Source organism: Aspergillus pseudotamarii (genome assembly GCF_009193445.1).
Source record: "Aspergillus pseudotamarii strain CBS 117625 unplaced genomic scaffold BDV38scaffold_32, whole genome shotgun sequence".
In the NCBI taxonomy this organism is placed as follows: Eukaryota; Fungi; Ascomycota; class Eurotiomycetes; order Eurotiales; family Aspergillaceae; genus Aspergillus; species Aspergillus pseudotamarii.
In genome coordinates, this window is record NW_022475046.1 from 32,372 (window position 1) to 50,263 (window position 17,892).

General features: G+C 48.3%; 9 protein-coding genes and 1 non-coding gene across 10 annotated transcripts; 4 read left to right on the top strand and 6 right to left on the bottom strand.

The window, feature by feature from the left end:
* The first annotated feature begins 214 nt into the window (after nucleotides 1-214).
* Nucleotides 215-2,663, top strand: BDV38DRAFT_107196 (calponin homology domain protein). Its single transcript, XM_032050915.1, has 2 exons — nucleotides 215-726; nucleotides 792-2,663. The coding sequence occupies exons 1-2, from the start codon at nucleotides 560-562 to the stop codon at nucleotides 2,491-2,493; spliced, it is 1,869 nt and encodes a 622-aa protein (XP_031912741.1). The 5' UTR covers nucleotides 215-559; the 3' UTR covers nucleotides 2,494-2,663.
* BDV38DRAFT_107207 (uncharacterized protein) lies at nucleotides 2,663-4,701 on the bottom strand. Its single transcript, XM_032050916.1, has 2 exons — nucleotides 4,428-4,701; nucleotides 2,663-4,361 (listed from the first exon to the last, which is right to left on the bottom strand). Exons 1-2 carry the CDS (start codon nucleotides 4,531-4,533, stop codon nucleotides 2,833-2,835), a joined length of 1,635 nt encoding a protein of 544 aa, XP_031912742.1. The 5' UTR covers nucleotides 4,534-4,701; the 3' UTR covers nucleotides 2,663-2,832.
* Nucleotides 4,702-4,874: 173 nt separating this feature from the next.
* BDV38DRAFT_t142 lies at nucleotides 4,875-4,958 on the top strand. Its single transcript has one exon. It is a non-coding gene; the product is annotated as a tRNA-His (tRNA).
* A 418-nt stretch (nucleotides 4,959-5,376) lies between these two features.
* Nucleotides 5,377-5,888, bottom strand: BDV38DRAFT_248895 (uncharacterized protein). The gene has a single exon (XM_032054762.1). It carries the CDS (start codon nucleotides 5,579-5,581, stop codon nucleotides 5,423-5,425), a length of 159 nt encoding a protein of 52 aa, XP_031912743.1. The 5' UTR covers nucleotides 5,582-5,888; the 3' UTR covers nucleotides 5,377-5,422.
* On the top strand, nucleotides 5,750-6,235 carry BDV38DRAFT_107216 (uncharacterized protein). The gene has a single exon (XM_032050917.1). It carries the CDS (start codon nucleotides 5,919-5,921, stop codon nucleotides 6,171-6,173), a length of 255 nt encoding a protein of 84 aa, XP_031912744.1. The 5' UTR covers nucleotides 5,750-5,918; the 3' UTR covers nucleotides 6,174-6,235.
* Nucleotides 5,889-7,614, bottom strand: BDV38DRAFT_248896 (ORMDL family protein). The gene is made up of 3 exons (XM_032054763.1): nucleotides 6,834-7,614; nucleotides 6,404-6,762; nucleotides 5,889-6,346 (listed from the first exon to the last, which is right to left on the bottom strand). Exons 1-3 carry the CDS (start codon nucleotides 6,964-6,966, stop codon nucleotides 6,299-6,301), a joined length of 540 nt encoding a protein of 179 aa, XP_031912745.1. The 5' UTR covers nucleotides 6,967-7,614; the 3' UTR covers nucleotides 5,889-6,298.
* A 405-nt stretch (nucleotides 7,615-8,019) lies between these two features.
* BDV38DRAFT_107243 (zinc knuckle domain protein) lies at nucleotides 8,020-10,155 on the top strand. The gene is made up of 2 exons (XM_032050918.1): nucleotides 8,020-9,164; nucleotides 9,250-10,155. Exons 1-2 carry the CDS (start codon nucleotides 8,163-8,165, stop codon nucleotides 10,114-10,116), a joined length of 1,869 nt encoding a protein of 622 aa, XP_031912746.1. The 5' UTR covers nucleotides 8,020-8,162; the 3' UTR covers nucleotides 10,117-10,155.
* Nucleotides 10,156-10,519: 364 nt separating this feature from the next.
* On the bottom strand, nucleotides 10,520-11,548 carry BDV38DRAFT_283633 (putative haloacid dehalogenase-like hydrolase; the record flags this gene model as incomplete). The annotated part of the gene is made up of 5 exons (XM_032060074.1): nucleotides 10,520-10,720; nucleotides 10,781-10,802; nucleotides 11,040-11,252; nucleotides 11,316-11,348; nucleotides 11,424-11,548. 5 exons carry the CDS (start codon nucleotides 11,546-11,548, stop codon nucleotides 10,520-10,522), a joined length of 594 nt encoding a protein of 197 aa, XP_031912747.1.
* A 676-nt stretch (nucleotides 11,549-12,224) lies between these two features.
* Nucleotides 12,225-15,144, bottom strand: BDV38DRAFT_293698 (uncharacterized protein; the record flags this gene model as incomplete). The annotated part of the gene is made up of 3 exons (XM_032062305.1): nucleotides 12,225-13,979; nucleotides 14,050-14,457; nucleotides 14,512-15,144. The coding sequence occupies 3 exons, from the start codon at nucleotides 15,142-15,144 to the stop codon at nucleotides 12,225-12,227; spliced, it is 2,796 nt and encodes a 931-aa protein (XP_031912748.1).
* Nucleotides 15,145-15,497: 353 nt separating this feature from the next.
* Nucleotides 15,498-16,169, bottom strand: BDV38DRAFT_293699 (uncharacterized protein; the record flags this gene model as incomplete). The annotated part of the gene is made up of 1 exon (XM_032062306.1): nucleotides 15,498-16,169. One exon carries the CDS (start codon nucleotides 16,167-16,169, stop codon nucleotides 15,498-15,500), a length of 672 nt encoding a protein of 223 aa, XP_031912749.1.
* Nucleotides 16,170-17,892: the final 1,723 nt, after the last annotated feature.

Consider the following 17,892-nt stretch of genomic DNA (forward strand, 5'->3'; position numbering starts at 1 on the left):
AATAAAAATTGGGGAAGCTGAAGCAGCGTCATCCACCTTGACGTGAACTTGGGGGGGGGGGGGCTTAGACTACTAGACTTGGGCACCGAAGGGGATTCATTGAACGACGGACGTCATCGGGTAAGGCAGGGCTGTGATAGGTCACGGTATTGGCGGCTTACTACTAGTAGTCGATCTACAGGAGACAGAAGGACAACAGCATTCCATTCCATTCCCTACCCGGTTGCTTATGAACAAGTATACTAATTGTTCTATTCTATATCAATTCACTATTCTCATATGGTTCCCCCTTTTTTTCTTTTCTACTGTTCTTCCCCTTTAACTTGAACACTACTCTGTATATAACCCACCGAACTATTCGATTCTAGATCCATTCAATTTTGCCTCTTTTCTATATCAGGAGCACCGCCTCCTATTCCGCCCCCTTGGTTCCCGTACCACGGTTCATGCCAACTGCTGGCAGCATTAAACAGTCAATTCCATCTGTCGGTCGTAGTGAGAAAGAAGCCTAACGACTACTCACGACAGACCGATCGTTTGAATTATCCGAATCTCAAACATGGCTTCTGTTACGTCACTGGATAAGGATTTGCGCAGTCTGCGCCTGTCCCGCTATACCCCGCAGGCTGCCGCAGAAGTCCGCAACTGGATTGAAGAAGTCCTCCATGAAAGACTACCAGCAGGAGATCTTCTAGATGCGCTCAAAGATGGCGTCGCACTGTGCCGGTAAGCTGAATAATTACGTTCCTTGCATACTCCAACCGCAATTTGACGTACTAACATAGCCCTAGGCTGGTCAACCTTGCCGTTTCCCCCGGCGTCAAGTATAAGCAGGCATCGATGCCCTTCGTGCAAATGGAAAACATCTCACACTTCCTTCGCGCGTGTCAAATCCCACCCCTGAGCCTTCCTCCGCATGATGTTTTCCTCACTGTCGACCTTTATGAGGCCAAGGATCCAGCACAGGTCTTGCAGTGTCTGGTGGCCTTCAGTAGGAGAGCCAATGCTCTCCAACCCGGCAAATTCCCCCGTTCCATTGGTCCTCAAAGCAAAGTGGGTGCTTTAAGCCCCAATGCGACCGGTTCCAGTCAAGGCGCCCATACACCATCTCGGCCACGGGGACTCAGCAATGCGAACTCCAGTGCCTCTGGATACTCAAGCCCGGCCAAATCTCCAGGCCCGGTGAGCAGTTGGAGCAAAAGAAGGGATGAGCATACGACAATGCCAGCATGGAACATCCACCAATACGGCTATATGGGCGGCGCCAGTCAAGCCAACCAAGGTGTGGCGTTTGGTGCTCGACGACAGATTACGACCGCGGCACCAAATGTACCGAGTCTGGCCGAAAAAGAGAAGCGTAGGCGTGAAGAAGAAGAACGCCAGCGCTTGGAGTTCGAGGAGTCAGAGCGCAGACGTCAACAAGAGCGAGAGGCAGAAGAAGCGCTTGCGCGGGCAGAAGAGGAGCGTCGATGGGAGGAGGAAACTGCCCGTCTAAAGGAGCAAGAGCGACGCAAGCTTGAGGAAGAGCGAAAGAAATGGAATGATCAACAGCGCCAGTGGGAAGAGGAGGAGGAGCAGCGTCAGCGCGAGGAGAGAGAAGCCGATGAGAGACTGGAGAAGGAGAGACTGCGCCGTCGGGAAGTCAATGATACCCGCCTGAATGGACAGTTCCTCAGTCAATACCAAGCGAGTCAAGCTGGACCAGTCCAAGCCCCTGCCGAATCCTCAGAGAGCCGGCGCATAAAGGAACTCGAGCGAGAGTTAGAGACCGCAAAGCAAAGGGAAGCGGAATATCAGCGCGAGCGTCAGGAGCTGCAAGAAAAACAAGTCGCACCTGCTGCGACTCGTGCACCTCGCCCAGTACCTGTGCCTCCTAAGCCGAGCTACGATCTGTCCTCGCTCGAGTCAGAACGCCGTCTACTTCGCACGGAATGGAGCAAACATCAGAACGAAGAACCAATTGCTGAATCGGTCAGCCCCCTTCCTTCCCTACCACCCCGGCCACTCCCAGAACCGGCCGCTGCTTCACCTCGGCCTCTTCCGGACCCAACGCTCTATGCCTCAAAACCCACGAACCAAGAAAGTCGCGTAGACCGTTTCCTTGCATCCAATCGGCCTCCCGTTGCACCCAAGCCAGTCACTCATCGCCCACAAGACTACACAACGACTGCCGAGGTCGACGCGGAAAATAGCCGCCGTGCAGCAGCACAGCAAAAGACCAAAGCGGGCGGATGGGCCTCCAAGTCGTTGCTCGAACGTGAAATGGAGCGCGAGCGCGAGCGCCAGCGTGAGTGGGAAGAGAACCAAAAGCAAACACAACAGGCCGCTGCAAAAGGCATGAAAGATGGTAATCTCGGTGTTGGACCAGGACAAGGAGCCTGGGATGTGCACCAATACGGCTTTATGGGTGGTGACAACCAGAACCGGGGCGGTCCTGGCCTGGGAGTTGGAGGTGCAAGGAGACAGATCATTGGCCCTCGTCCTCCTCCGTGATCAGATATGTTGAAGTCCGGGTAGTGGTGTTCTAGTCAAATCTTTTATACCTATTTGTGTTTGCCCGATGATGGTCGTTATTCGTGTTTTAGAGTTTGATTCCAATATTGTTCCAAGATCTTGGTGGCTAGCTGTAGAAAAACCATGAGCAATTTGAATAATTCATTTAAACAAGATATAAAAGTGCTAGACCACATCAGCAACGAAAGGCACCGGTAACATGCTAAACGCACACAGATAATAAGGGTATCTATACGCCAAACTCGAGCAGTCAAGAAACAGAATCCGCCACAACGATTCCCCTCATCAAACCAACCCCAAGATACGCAACCAAATCACTCAATCCGAATCCTCTCCACGCGGAAGAACCTCCTCAGCAAGAAACCTCAGCCGCTCTCCACTCTCAAGCAACCAGCACCACTCCGCATCTTCCGTTTTGCGCGCACTTGCGCTCTTCTTGGTCTCCATTTGGGCCTTCTCCGCGCGGCGCTGGATACCCTCTTCTACCGCTTCTTGCAGCTCCGTAGTTACTTTTAGCATGTCGCTGTTCGCGAGCAGGATCAGTAGTGTCTCGAGAAGGATTGACATCTTGGTATTATCCACTACGCTGCTCGTACTTGCCGCGTAGGGGAGGAAACATTCCTCGAGCTTTGCTTGGTTGAGATACTCTTCGTCTGTGTCTGGGGCTGCGCTTTCGCGAATGCGGAAGAGCAGGTATTCGCAGAGGGTTGTACGCGCCTCTAAGGAGAAGTAGGGTAGTGTTGACGGGGCGATGAGAGCCTGGAAGACGGGGAGGGGGAGATGGCGGATGTTTTCGACGAAGAGGTGATAGAGTTCCTCTAAGGGGGTGAAGGCGTCGGGGAGAGCCTCCGCGACGCCGGAGAGGAGGTGGAGGAGACGTTGGCGGAGGGCTAGGGATTGGAAGCCGCCGTGTGAGGAGACGTCGCTGAGGGCGTAGACTGCTGATTTAGTATCGACAGCGTCGGCTGATTTGGCGTCTTTGGCGCGGGTACCTCGTCGGGGTCGTTTGGTTTGTCGGGTTGGTCGTTTTGAGGCCGTGTCTGGGTCATTCTTGGTATTGTTGTCGGAGGAGTCGTCGTCGTCGTCGGTTAGGTAGTCTCCATATTGTTCTTCGTCGATATTGACTTGGACTTCCCGTTTCTTGGTGTTCTTGTCTTGCTTGGGCTTTTTCAGCTCGTGGTGGAAGATCTCGCGGAATTCGTTCGAAGCGGACGAGCCCCCGTCTGCGAAGATCGCGCGGAGGATCCGTCGGTTGCGGCCGTATCCTGCTGTTGTCTCGGTGATGTAGCGAAATATCAGGCTATCTTTGAGGGCTTTGTCGTCTGTGTTTGAGGTGCGATCATGCATTCTTTTGCGTTCGTTCCAGTCGTCTTCAAGCACTTCGCACATGTATTCGAGCCAGATTTGCCATTTCTCCCACCGTTCGTGGTGGAGCACGGAACAGTTGAACGCCCATCCGACTGCGTGCCAGAAGTCCTCTGCGCGGGACCATAGGGAGGCAGACTGGGCCAGGTCGAGGTTCAGCGGCTTTGTATCATCGTCGGCAGGTTGCTCGTCTTCGGCGCGCCGGCGGCGCCCATGGCGGGAAGCTTCGAAGTGGGTGAAGGAAAACGCGGTGCCGAGTTTGGCGGATACTGGTCCGGCGAGAGTGTTTGCGAGGCGGAGGAGTCGCAGGGAGACATTGGAGGCTTCTTCTTGTTCTGCGGTTTTCGCCCGGGTGGTGGTTGAGGGGTGGACGAGGAATGTAGCGGCGAGGGCAAGATGCTGGGGGGACGGGACGTAGACTGGCGCTGGAAGGATTGTGCCCGTGGTGATGATGTTTAGGAGTAGGTTTAGAGCTTGCGTGTCTGGTTAACGGATGCCGCGGTCAGTTTGATGATCAAGTGAATTGCGGGGAGTGAGGGGAGGCGGACAGAGCTTCTCTTCAAAGAAAATGCCTACATGTTGGACCAATTCAAAGGGAAGAGTCCTGGCAGTACGGTAGAGAGGCGGGGGCGCCTCTTCGTCTGCCACTGCCATTGACTTGGGTGTTCGCTCGTCGACTGAGAGAGTTAATGGTGTAGAAGGCTGAGAGTCGCGGTGTCGCGACTCTTATCGATATGCGACCACCACGTGTAATAATGAATACCCTGGTCATAGTCATCGTCATGGTCATTGATCCATGGGTTGTGTTTCGCAATTGATATGGATATCATTCTACCAATTGTATACGAAGTTTCAAGCAATCTGGCTTACATGTTAAGTGAAACAGACCTTCGTTATCTGATCTACACAGTATATTACCACTCTTTGGTGTGAAGTATTTATTATATAGTTTTACTATATAATCCAAATAAAAGAGCAATAAATCACCAATTCAAGGTGCTGTAGTATAGTGGTCAGTACAGCTCGTTGTGGTCCTCCACAGCCCCGAGCAGACCTGGGTTCGATTCCCAGCAGCGCCAATGGCGCTTGAAACTTGATTGGTCCTTCTTTTTTGCATTTCTTGAATGCTCGCTACTAGTATTTTATCTAACCCCCCCCCTTTTTTTTTCTCTCTCTTCTGCATATACAAAAGATGGATAGGGGTGAGTGATTTTACACTTTGCAGCCCCTATAATGATAACCCTAATCTTGCTGCTTCAGTCGATCAGATGGAGTGGATCATTTCTTAATTTCTTGTGTAGTTTGGTGTGACAAGGATCTTTCTGGTCTACCTCTATATTGTAACCGAGAGAGATATATATCTATAAATGCCTTTTTTGTTCTGAGGAAGTCAACACTGCCTTTCACCGTATATAGTTTGGTGATCCCCCTTACCTGTACTACCCGACACAGCACAGTCGTGTAATTACCAACAATAACCCCAATATTTCATACAGACCTGTACACGCCATACTCCGTACATAACGAGGCCCAGTCCCGCCCATCAACCCCACAGCCCGAAGATGAGCCCCGGTCTACATACGTATGTCCAGCTAACTAAAAAAAAAATTCCCAACCCGTAATCAATATAGGTGGCCCCTAATCGAAACCGTAGATAGGTGTTTGTAGTATCGCCGAAGACGCTATGGTAATCTAAAACCATCTCTAACGTACCACTTCTAGGCAGACGAACCTCCGTAACCACAAGCCGAGGTTCCTGTACAAACCCAATTAGTATCCAATATAGGGTTGATTGCTCTATCCCTCATGTGACCCAACAGAGCTGCATGATCTAGATTAACCCTAATGCAGTAGATGTAATATCCGCCCAAAATGGCATAAGCCAAGACATCAGTCTCAAAAATCGTGCAAAGACTAGTCTTACGTAAAGCCCATTCTGACCAAGCTGTTGCGTACGGGTGCAAGTGGTAGAATGTGTAGGCTGTGAGGCCAGTTACCAGGAGTATGTTTCATAGATTTAACCCCATATACACCGTAAGATGCAAACAGCAAATACCCTTAGTCTAGACACGTGGTTTCAAGAGCCAGAACAGCTGGTTCCTGTCTTCTATCAAAAGATTTCCGCGACCCCATATTCTATTATTTTTTTTCGACATTTTTGGTTCTTTTGTCCCTTTTCACTTTTGGTGCCTCCTGTACTCCATGCTACCACTCCATCCCGCTTTCCAGCAAACAAAAGTATTCGACAGGGTAGAATAGCAGAGTTCCGGCCAATTTCAGGTCCGGGGGGATAGCCCCTGAACCATGAAACAATTATTACAAGACAGAGAAAGGAAGGATATTGGGTGCCAAGTGGAGAATATTATCAAGAAAAAAAAGAAAAGACAAAGCAAATAGAGAAGGAAGAGAACAGAAATATCTACTCCTCTGGTTCGGGAGAGAAGAGACCTATCCGCAGTCGGTGGGACTGTGGCCAAGTTAGTAAGACATGGGTATAGATATTGTCGGGCCAAGGGGTACGTACAAATGGAAGCTTCGGGATGACCACTCCCAGAGTAGCTAGGAAGTTGATGGTGAAATACGTCAAGTCGTAATGGGTATAATGCGTGCTGAGAAGGAAAAGACAGATCGGCACGCATAGCAAGAACTTCTTCGTCGGGGTGTATTGATCTCCGTTATCAATTTGCTCCCACATGTTGAGATTATCATAGGCACCCGCGTTGAATTCGAAAGGGATGCCCCGCACCCAATGGAACATAAGAAACGAGCCGAACATGTAGCTGATATTGGTCAGGGTCCATGAGGTTTCCTGCGAGACCCCGGGAATGATGTCGTAGAAGATCTTCAAGGCAACAATTAAAACGAAATGAATGGTCCAGGCACCTGTCATGAGCAGTCTCCGGTTAGCTCCCCGGACACCACAATATGCATGGAGGACATGTCGATGCACTCACCCTTTGCATTGACCCAGTTCGCATTTAGATTGGGCAAGGCGGCCTGGTCGCTGGTGCGCTCAATGGATTCCGGTGGCTCCTGATAAATGATGCTGCTTGACCGTCTCCTCCGTCCACCCTTATTCTGGGACATGCTGGAATCCGGACTCAATCGTTGCGGTTGAGTATCCACCCCCGGGGGGAAGGAAATGGTACGGGGAACTGCGAGGGAAGACACTTTGGCGGTATTGAACGGGGGTAGACCGTGGGATCGAGGAAAGGTGATGGGGGAAAAGAAGACGAAGAGGAGGATTGGGAGAGGATCGGAAAAAAGAGCGGCCAAGACAGTCCCAGATCTGGTGGAATCACACCTGTAGCTAATACGTAAGTAGGTTGTTTGCTAATGCAGAAGTAGCAGAGGATCTGATCCGTCCTTCAGTTCACTTCCGACCGTCAGATTGGATGATCGGCAGCTGTTTGGGTCACGGGATGTTCACCAATCCGAGGGGGGCAAAAAATGGATGGATGAATTTGGGGGTATTTTTAGGCAAAACGTAAATTCAGTGTCACAAAAAAAAATGTTGTTGTAACCAAAAGCCGCGGCAATTATATTTAGGGATTCATGAACACAAGGGTAGGCTCCTGTTGAAGAGACTCAATACAAGAGCAAACACCAAGAATAAAAATTGAAAAGAGTTGGGGGATATAAAGATATATAAAAGTAGGATATTCAATGTCCGAACAAAGAGGGGGCAAAAGGGAATAAAAGACAACAATAATACCAATACTAAGGTAAGGTACGGAATAAACCCCTACTAATAATAGTCCGAAACGGTCCAGAAGCAACCGTAGAACAAATGAATAAGTTAGTTTTGATCTATCTTTCTTCTCACTAAATATTTATAGAATGATCGAGACTTTGTAGTAGTTTAATATCTGCAACTTGCGTACACCGGTTTGTTCTAGACAAGCAATCTGTATGTCAACCAGCAGCTGAACTGTTCATAATGGTTTTCCTTGATGAAACGTTATATTTATTTTTTTTCTTTATATACGGATATTAACACCACCACACCCTATGGGATCGATAGACTCTTGATATTGCCGATAGTGTTGGATATTCTCCATACACAAGTACAAGAGTGATAAAACTAGTAGCTACGCGAGTACTAAACATGCACCATGTACTGCCGGGCGGAAGTTCTTCTATCCGACACTGCACCGATGGTCACTATCAACCACCGTAAATTTTAAGAAACTAACACTCCACACCAGAGAATCCTTCCCCATTTCACGCGTTTCCTAGCACTCCGGAGTAACCTTTTCTATCCTTTAGCTCATGATCACAGTATGCCTGACTCACCAGGTGACGATAATAACGATTCTAGAACAGCCTCAGTTGGTGCGCAACGCAATCGCGCCACTAGCACCAATGGCTCGCGACAGAGCTCCATAGACAGCAGCAATTCGCACCCCAAGAAAAGACAACGAAGAAATGGAAAGGTGGGGCCTACAGATGCACGCGACTTTGTCCCTCAAGGTGCCACCTTCAGCGCAAATACATTGGAGGTCGACCCGGATAGTACGTCGAGCTCTGGCTCCTCAGGTAGCGACGATGAATCCAATTCCTCGGATGATGGAAACGAGGCTTCTTCCCAGGCTGGGCCCCAACCCGCAGTGGCTCCTAATTGGAATAAGGCCAGTAAAAGTACCATCAGGACTTCATTGAACAAACGGGGAACCAAGGCAAATGAGGGCCAACAGGATTCTCGGTTTGATGCGGTCAATGATAAATACTGGCGCAGTCGCAGCGAATCTGTTTCGACTGGCGGCGCCAACGACAATGTGTCACAGACCAACAGTGATGGTGCTTCTGAAGAAGGAGAAGTACAGGAAGATGATTCATCTGACTCCAGTCGAATGCATCTATCAGGGGACTCCGATGACTCGTCTCTGGATTCAGAGGCCGATGACTCGATACTATTGAATATCAATTCCCGTGGTCAGACACAGAGTGCTAACCAGAAACAAAATGGGGGGCTGTCGCTGCACGACGATGATTACGATCCAGAGTCTCTTCCGGTTTCTCAAAGTATTACCAATGGACACGCCTTTGACGGGGCCGCAGATGGTTCTCCGACGACGTCGAAGGAGGCAGCATTCCGCTTCTTCGCCCAAAAATACCCCACTAATCCCGAGACACTTGCTGATCTTAAGCGTGAAGATATGGAAGCCCAGGCGAAGTATATCTTCTACGATCGAGAGATTAATGACATAAACTTGCAATTACCAGTAGCCTGCACTGAATGCATGCGGGAGGGCCATCTTGCTGAAGTGTGTCCATACAAAGAGGTGCGTTCTGAAACTTGCCAACCCGCTTCGTCAGAAGGGTTTGTTACATTGCATCGGAGATAGTAGGTACTGATTGCTTAAATAGTGTGTGCATTGCGGTGCTTGGGATCAGCATCAGAGCAGTTTCTGTCCTTCGTGGAGAAGATGTCAGAAGTGCCGAGAGCGTGGCCACGATCAGCGAAATTGCCCTTCGCTCCTGAAAGGCTCCGCATCTGAGATTCCCTGTGATCTGTGCGGATCTTCGGCTCATTTGGAGCTCGAGTGTGATTTCATGTGGAAAGCTCATCGGCAAGAGCCGCCGGCCGGGCCCGTGCTTGTATCCATATCTTGCTCTCATTGTACCAGTAGCCATCATTTGGTCGGTGACTGCCCATCTCTTCCACAGCCTTTGAAATCTTCGTCCTGGACGTTAAGAGGGATTGATCCGAATATGGTCACGAATATCAATTCCGTAGTCAACGGTAGGAGCGGAGGACCTTCGTCTAGAGGTCGAGGTGGAATGAAAATTAGGGGCCGTGCGGATGCACACTCCTCCCCGGATGACAGCGATGACTTGATGACCAGACGACGGCCCGTCGGTCGTGGTGGAAACCGCGGCAATATCCGGATCGGTAGTGGAATTGGGAAGAACAAGAACCTAGCGCCGGCCGGCTCGCGAGGTCCAGATATGGATTCTCGTCAGTTTTATAGAGATCGTCAGGATTTCCATTCAGGCAACGGACGCCAACGCTCTTTGTCCCCCAACCCTCGCCGCGGAAGAGGCAAGGATAGCTGGCAACCTGCACCTCGTTCGCCCCCACGAGGCCAGTCTAGACCGCCTCCTCGTGGAGGAAGAGGCGGTGGTCGGGGGCGTGGCGGACGTGGCAATGGTAACAAACGAGGGGGTAATGGCGACGCTTATCGCCCAATGCCGAGTGCCGCTAAAAAGGCTTGGGATAAGTACAGACTCTGATCTATGAATAACTAATCCAACACAGGTGGTTGCTCGGCTGGTTGTACATACTGCGACCTTCCACTTACGCTTGGTGCCTATAGCAACTTGGTGTATACATGATACCATTGGCTAACATACATATTTACTATGTTGATGGCACTTGTGATGCGCTTCAATGCCATTTGATGCATCCACAGCCTTGTGCCTGACCTTTTGGTCAGGTCTTCATCTACTGAGGCAACTGCGTCTGTACATGATCCAGGACGGATACGAACAGCCCCACGGGCCGTGGCAATGAACAGCAGCATGCCACGTGGAATTACATGAGCTAAGAGGGTTCGGACTATTTGTCTAATCTTGAATTTAGGCATACCGGTGGCTGCCAGGCATCGGTGACGGGGATGTAGTATAAGCCAACCCACTAGTCACTAGTAGGAACCTTGTTGCCAACACGGTTTCCGACAAAACCTCCATCTAGGATGCCGATGAGCTCATCTAACCGCTCAATGCACAGATCCGTATGGGGATGCTCCTTGAGATGAACGTTGTGGTCGTTCAAGAGCAAGACAGTCGCAGCGCCTGCTGTATGGCCAGCAGTCATATCATCGATACTGTCACCAACCTAGCATCATATCAGTTCTCAGAGAAGAGAAAATGACCTGGAATGCAAACAAAAACCTACCATGATTAAATTCTCTCCTCGACTATCCAGTCCCCATTCGTTAGCAATATGCAAAATCCCCGCTGGATCCGGCTTAGGCAATAACCCCGGGGTCTCTCTTGTAATGATTGGCAGAAACACGTGAGCAGGAAGATGATTATCTAGAAGATGCCGTACTGGTGTTCTGCCATAATAGTATTTAACCTTTACCGTTCACTCTACTCCCTTACATCTAGTCTTTGAGGAGGGAAGGGGAATAGGTTTGGGTAAAGCGACTTACTCAAAATTCCGTGTACAAAGTGCCCTCTTGACTCCCCGTTCGTGGAGATAATCCATGAGCTCCACCAGTCCCGGCTGAGGCTCCTGGGTTTGCATGGCCTCTCGCTCGACGGCCTTGATCTTATCTGCGGCTTCAAGCTGTTGCTCGGGGGTTGGGAGACTGCTAATATGGTGCAAGATGTCGATGTCGCTGTTGAGGATCCCAAGAGAATCTCTGTAGAACATTTATTACACATCAACGTAGGATGTAAAACGATATCGGATATCAGTCGCATACCGCATCTTGACAAACATGTGGTTTTGAGGAAGACTGTTTACATATTAGTTGATCAATCAGTCATCCGAGCGAGCTACCGAAACATGGTTCATAGAAAGTATCAAGTACCATAATGTTCCGTCCACGTCGAAAACGATCCCCTTCAACGGTGGGGCACTTGATGTTCCTTTCCTCTCTGGGCTAAGAGGAGCAAATCGTCGCTGGCGAAGTGTGTAATTTTGAACCGAGGCCATGATGCGTCCGAGTTGCGGGAGGAACCGCGGGGTGAACATTCGAATTGGGGGGAGGGGGCACGTTGGAGTGGAGGTTCAAGAGGTTGTTTTGATGTGGTGTGGTTCGACTAAATGGCGGAGATAAGATTGATAAGGTTTTGAAATGCGGAGATTTCCGAAATACTGAAGAGCATCTATACTCAGTTGTTGGGAAATTTGACTAGGCTATCTCTACCTATTCCCTAGCTGTACTAATATATTATCCATACACGGCTATGAAGCTGGAAGCTGTCATATGTTGCTGATTCTTTGTTTCGTATAGGCACTTAGGCCCTTTGTGAACATCTAGGAATCTTGTATGGGCTTGTCTATGTACTTGAAGCAGCATGTGTAACTGCCCTCTGCGGCCTTCGTGTGCGCCATGAAAATGGCTTCTTGAGCAAATCCCCAAAGCGGCTTACCACCTGAAATAGATGTATCCTGCCCTACCGCAATCCATGTCTGGGATTGCTTCGTTTACTATACAACAATAAACACGGCACCGGCTATATTACATTATTATAACCTTGATTGTCTCTCCCTACAATACGTAATATGAATCCTCCTACACGAATCGAACGTGAAATCGTCTCAGACATGTAGTTGATTGTATTTATCTAGATGAGAGGAACAGTTATATCGAAGGTGTTCTATTTCTCTAGAAGCTGAATCCTTCTATTAATGTTGTTATCTCTTTGAATATATCTGTAACGGCCTCTGTGTCGTAAGCTGCAGTGTGATACTCACCCTTGTCTCCGGATCTTCCGTGCCTTGCAAGAAGGCTTCTGTGCACCACGGACAAAGACAGAGAGGGCCAGGCCCTAGGGAGAAGCTTCTTCAGCAGTCTTCCCACGTCAATGTTCTGAAAGCTTGAGCATAAATGGTGGCTTTCTTTAGGAACTATTAGCTCTCGACTTCCTGAGAGCAACCTTTGGAAGCATTGCATATCCTGCTGACTGTACCATGAAATGATACTAATTCTTTCTGCACTGTAGTTCAGCTTATGGACTATTTCGTCCTGGATCTCATCTGGCCTCAATCCATTCGTCATGATGTCACCATAGCAACGTGTAAATAGAAGTTGTACGTGTCTGTCCGTAATTTCCCAACTGTTTAATTTGACAAGGAAATTTTCAAGAGATAGGCCATAGTGAACATTCTCTGCAAACAGTAGTTTGCCGTCAAGCTGCCGAATAGCAAGCTGGAGTGGTATCGGAGACATCCCTCTACCCAGAGTGATGTACTCAAAGTCGATGACCCAGGTATTATGAGGACACCAGTGATAACTTGTCCAGAGAGCTTTGACATCAGTCGTTGCACCATCCGTAAGTTTCAACTCCCATTGTGGCATTGGAAGTTCAGCACCCATAGCCTTCAATGACGACACATATTGGATGATCCTCGATGAGTGGTGCTGGCAATACCCAGAGTATAGTTCCTGTGGTAATGGACAAGTTAGGATCAAGCATTTTTTCTCGCAATCAACCAATGAATAATTTTTGAGGACTGCACGTTGCATTGAAGACCGCTGGTTCAGACGCCTTTTCTTCATATGCCCTCTATTACTATGTTGTATGTCCTCGTCCACCGCTTCTGCATCGGTAGCATCAGCAAAATCCTCCGGTTCAGCGATGGAATCTGTCACATCATGGGCACCATCAATCCCTCTGCCAGGCTCCCGTGATTGAGGCATAGTATATGACGTAGTAGACATGTCTTCTCCGTCTTTCACCATTTTACTGGTGGTGAGATCTTCCATTCCATCAGAATAGGGTTCCTTTAAGCCCTGTGGCCTCACACCCTCGACTAGCTTCTCTGTCAGAGAGTAGAGGTGGTCGCACGGTTGCGGTGTAGGCCGATGTAATGTAAAGTCTCTTAGCCTCAGAAGCTGAAAAGGCTTTCGGGTGGTATCCTTCTTAAAAACAACCCGCGAGCCCCACCGGTGAATGTTGTCCACTAGTAGTTCAATATCCATAAATCTCCCTTGGATAGGACTGTAGAACCTAGAGCACGCATAGTTCGCATGGATTGGAGTCGCATAAAGTGTCCATGTGCAGGTATATCTCCGTGGGCGCCAGCGTTCTTCAGCCCGTAAGAAGAGCGGTTCAACGTCCATCACGTGAAGCACAGTACTATGCTTGAACACCTCGAAGAGTCTTTCGATATTCTTGTAGTACTCTTTTACTTTGAATTCTCGTGGAGATTTTCGGATCCCATGATCAATTGTCCATCCTTGAAGGTATAAGATGTTTGGCCTAGATGCATTCATGGTCTGAGGACCCCACAACGACAATGCCAAGGGCAATAGTAGCTCTTCGTCGCCGAAAGAGAGAAGTACAGCCCACTGAGCCGGGGCTCCGGGATATGGACGATCATAGTCCAGCTCAATGCGCACAGGGAGGGCTGAAGTCACCTAACCGATTCAGTGTCAAATGCAAATCATGGCTCATAGAAGACTTTCAATCTCGTGATTTTGTACTCACCTTATTACTTGAAGTGGTTATGCTTTGGCAAATTAATGCAACACAGTACTTAACTGCATCATAACAGGGTCTAATTGATGCATAGGAGCCCGTGTAACCACCACTTGGCGCTCGTATATCAAATTCGGGAGCAAGTTCGTAAAGTTGCTTATTAACATCGACAACTCTAAGGGTAGAACCCTTCCTTTCACCTGCTTTACTCGTGTATGTACTCTCAGCGTTGATATTCAGCGAAGGTCGCTCGTTTGATTGTAAGCCAGGCACGGTAGGTGGGGGAAGAGGATGGCCTGGGTGGGGAAGGATGTCCTGGCAATGTAAGAAGTTATATGCATCTTGAAATGTATACAGCTTCCCCACTCTCCCCCCTTCAATGCCAACAAAGGGAACGGGGTGTTGGAACGTATGGAGCTAGACGAAACATTGAACAACTGATGTCAATTCTTAAGGAGGTTGCAGACGTACCCTATGATCAGATGCTGTTAAACTCAACGTATCCCTCAGCTGCCTTGGGCTTAGCTGCAGGTAATATGAAAATTTGTGATTGGTGCCGGAGCTCCCATCTACGAATGGAACCTCATCACCAGGTACTGTCTCCCTTGTACCTTCTTGTGGTCCTGCTAGTGTCTTTGCCTGAACCCGAGTACGTCTGTCGGCTCTTTTAGATCCAGGAGGCATGGCGGCTAGCTGGTCCTCTTCTCTCATCCACCGTCTCAACATCGTTTCATTGAGAAAAAGCTTTCGAGACGCTACTTCCGTGGTAATTGGATAGCATCTCGATGTTTCAAGGTTTAGCGACCTGGCCTCCCGGCAATAACGGATCGCGAGAAGCTTCGTTTCTCGTGTATATGTGAAACGTCTTGGCCGAACCATCCTGTTTGCAGCTCTCTGGCTACCTATGCACTTGAGCGATCGGTGTTGTTCCTCTGTGAGGGGCTCAACTAATGCAGGGGTGCCGTCCTGGTAGCCCGGTCGAACTCGCGAACGCCCCCAGCCCTGACTCGACTTGCACGATGAATCCAGCCTACTATCTGTGCTGTTTTCCATGGGTTGTTGATTCTGTTCAGTGGTATGATTCTTGTGGGCAATGGATGTCATGGCTGCCTAGCTTGACTGTCTTATGTTCCTATGATTGGCATATCCTTGAGTAAAAACTGGAGATATGAGGAAACGACGATTTACCGCAGGGTTGGGGAGTTTAAAAGTAAAAAATTAATAAGGAAATAAGCGGTGCTGGCGTTGGGGACAATGAGAGTCTATGTTTGAAAGGTAGAACTAGTCAACTGAATTCCCTCAGAGACAATTCACTTAGCAGTCAAATATGATTCACTTGACAATGAATATTGAGATCTAAGTTCAATAAGGAAACTCAGCTATCACCTTAGAAATGGATCTGGTGCTATTGCATGATTTACAAGACATTTCAACTAGAAATGGTGGATAAACGTATTTCATAGGGATTGTGCCTGTTTCAGAATTAAAGATCTCATGAAGGCCTGCTTGCGCGTGTAGTTTTGCCCGAAGCCCTGGCCATATCTCTTGCGATCTTTGCCAGGAGAACCACATTTGTAGTTGTCCGGGATGTCCAATAGACACTCATAATCGTCCGCTGCAAGCTCCTCTCCATCTCGTATGGTCATAACTTTGTCAGTCATGATTTCCCATAGCTTTGCATTCGTGCCATTATAGAAAAATCCATTTTGAGGACAGAAAGAATGGCGAACTGTGGCTGTCGACCAAATTCGATGAAGTTGATCATCAGAAATGTCACAATACTGCCAAACGTTGTCATCAGTAAATAGTAAGTTTCCGTCAAAGGTATGAGAGTTGTTGCCATGGTTAGTGCGAACCACTCTTGGGAACGATATTTCGACGGTTGGGGGCGATGTAAAAGAAGGCTCTGCGATTATGGGGTCATATGTATAGGGAAATTCGTAAGTTTGATACATCCTATATTCAGGGCCCTGTCTTGGGTCAGTGCCAAAGGCTACAAGGGCGTGTCTCCAGGCCCCATTTGTGAATGAGTAGCCACAATAAGGGAGGGCTTCGAATAGACTCAAAAGATCTGGGGCTCGAGTGAGATTCTTCAAAACCCTGGGGGTAGCGACTGCCCGTCTGCGCATCACGAGTTTGATGTCACGTAGCAATGCTCGCGTGTCGTGCGAGAGAGAGGTTTCGGATGGTAAGGAAGCCAGTGGCTCGTTTGGGACTTCGGTTGATTCTATGGATATTCTCAACTTGAGTTGTGCATTAGAGCAAGACTTGGTGTCTATGGGGGAGAGGGAGAGGGTTACAATTTTCCCTTGACACTCCTGTCGCTGGACTGAGATGAACCGGTCTTGGGGAGGTATATGATTATCCGGCTCATATGTTTCCTTATTCACACCATTACCCTCTTCCAATCGGGTTGCCATACTTGCAGTTCTAGGATGAACTCCCAAAAGATGGCAGATGTGATACTCGATGCTATTTCAAAGATGGGATCACTTGCCAGTGACATTCAAGTGCAGTGAATGATTAACCTCGATATCTTCAAGCGTAGGGAGACAGATACAGGTCGGCCATATGGGCTGGAGATAGTGTGCTGGCCGGTGGATGAGAACCAGGTGAACGTGAGAAGCGGAGATATAATCTTCATTATTGGTAGGTAAGACTGTATGAGAGTGAATGCGGTTTCTAAATATATACGAGGCGGTTGGCTTTCACATAAACAAAGAGAGGTGGTATATCTTGGTAAATTCGCCAACAATGGGCTTCGAGGGATGATTTTTCGGCTGTCAAGGATAATCCATCGATACCTTCACTGTACTTACCCATAGGTTTTCTAGGATTTAGAGGATATTTGAGAGGCTCCAGGTAAGCGTTTATAGCTACAACAATTTAGAGGGAATCTTTGAGGGTCGCAGGAATTTGAACAATGCCTTAAGAGCTTCAGTCTTTGGCTGCAATAGCCTGTAGGAATAAGTAGCATTCTCATAGCCGTAGACGAGGTAGGTGGTCGCTACTTGTAGTGTCCTTCCTTGGTGTGTTAACATGGACTGTATCTCAATGCAAAAAGGGAAGATAAAGTAACAATACGGCAAGATGACCGAGTGGTTAAGGTAAATTTGCACTTCCCTACAATGATCAAACAACCAATCATCTAACAGTCCCTATCAGGTGTATGACTCAAGCTACAGCTTGTCCTAGAACAACTAGGGTTACTTCATATGTCGCAAGACGCGTGGGTTCGAATCCCACTCTTGTCAATTCTTTTTTACAATCTTCAAGATTGAGAAGATCTATGAATAGATAACCTAATTTGAGTGACTTAGTCATCAACACGGCAAGATGACCGAGTGGTTAAGGTGTAAGTACTGTGTGATCTACATAGTCCATCGACCAATAATCTAACATTACCTCATCAGGTATGACTCAAGCTATAGCTTGCTCTAGAAAATAGAGTGCCTTCATATGTCGCAAGACGCGTGGGTTCGAATCCCACTCTTGTCACTTCTTTTTTTCTTCTTTTTTTTTTCAAGCCTGCCATTCTTGCTTGGCATTAGATTAGGGCTTGGAATCTATTATGTGTGTTGGATATAACAAACACACCCCATGTATAGTTATATAGACCATCAATCAGACAGGCTAGAAGCGGGTCATGTCGAAGTCAGCCCCGAGTTGATGTCAAGGCTAAGAGGGATAGAATAATTTGATTGGTGCCCAGGAATGTGTTCTTCAGTTTAGGTCATGTCTATTTCACACTTTATGAAATCTTGAGTTGTAGACCGTCCCTAAACCATATGTATATATAGATAAGCGATTTAGAATCTTGAAACGGCGTTGCACTTAATCTAACTTATCAAG

What these genes read in the sequence shown, in the direction of transcription:
- BDV38DRAFT_107196 (XM_032050915.1), top strand. Translation starts at nt 560, where the DNA reads ATGGCTTCTGTTACGTCACTGGATAAGGATTTGCGCAGTCTGCGCCTG. An exon ending in GATGGCGTCGCACTGTGCCG is followed by an intron (nt 727 to 791) that starts GTAAGCTGAATA and finishes ACATAGCCCTAG; the next exon opens with GCTGGTCAACCTTGCCGTTT.
- BDV38DRAFT_248895 (XM_032054762.1), bottom strand. Translation starts at nt 5,581, where the DNA reads ATGGTTTTAGATTACCATAGCGTCTTCGGCGATACTACAAACACCTAT.
- BDV38DRAFT_107243 (XM_032050918.1), top strand. Translation starts at nt 8,163, where the DNA reads ATGCCTGACTCACCAGGTGACGATAATAACGATTCTAGAACAGCCTCA. An exon ending in AAGTGTGTCCATACAAAGAG is followed by an intron (nt 9,165 to 9,249) that starts GTGCGTTCTGAA and finishes TTGCTTAAATAG; the next exon opens with TGTGTGCATTGCGGTGCTTG.
- BDV38DRAFT_248896 (XM_032054763.1), bottom strand. Translation starts at nt 6,966, where the DNA reads ATGTCCCAGAATAAGGGTGGACGGAGGAGACGGTCAAGCAGCATCATT. An exon ending in GAACTGGGTCAATGCAAAGG is followed by an intron (nt 6,763 to 6,833) that starts GTGAGTGCATCG and finishes TGCTCATGACAG; the next exon opens with GTGCCTGGACCATTCATTTC. An exon ending in TCATCCCGAAGCTTCCATTT is followed by an intron (nt 6,347 to 6,403) that starts GTACGTACCCCT and finishes ACTTGGCCACAG; the next exon opens with TCCCACCGACTGCGGATAGG.
- BDV38DRAFT_107207 (XM_032050916.1), bottom strand. Translation starts at nt 4,533, where the DNA reads ATGGCAGTGGCAGACGAAGAGGCGCCCCCGCCTCTCTACCGTACTGCC. An exon ending in TTTCTTTGAAGAGAAGCTCT is followed by an intron (nt 4,362 to 4,427) that starts GTCCGCCTCCCC and finishes TCCGTTAACCAG; the next exon opens with ACACGCAAGCTCTAAACCTA.
- BDV38DRAFT_107216 (XM_032050917.1), top strand. Translation starts at nt 5,919, where the DNA reads ATGCAAACAGCAAATACCCTTAGTCTAGACACGTGGTTTCAAGAGCCA.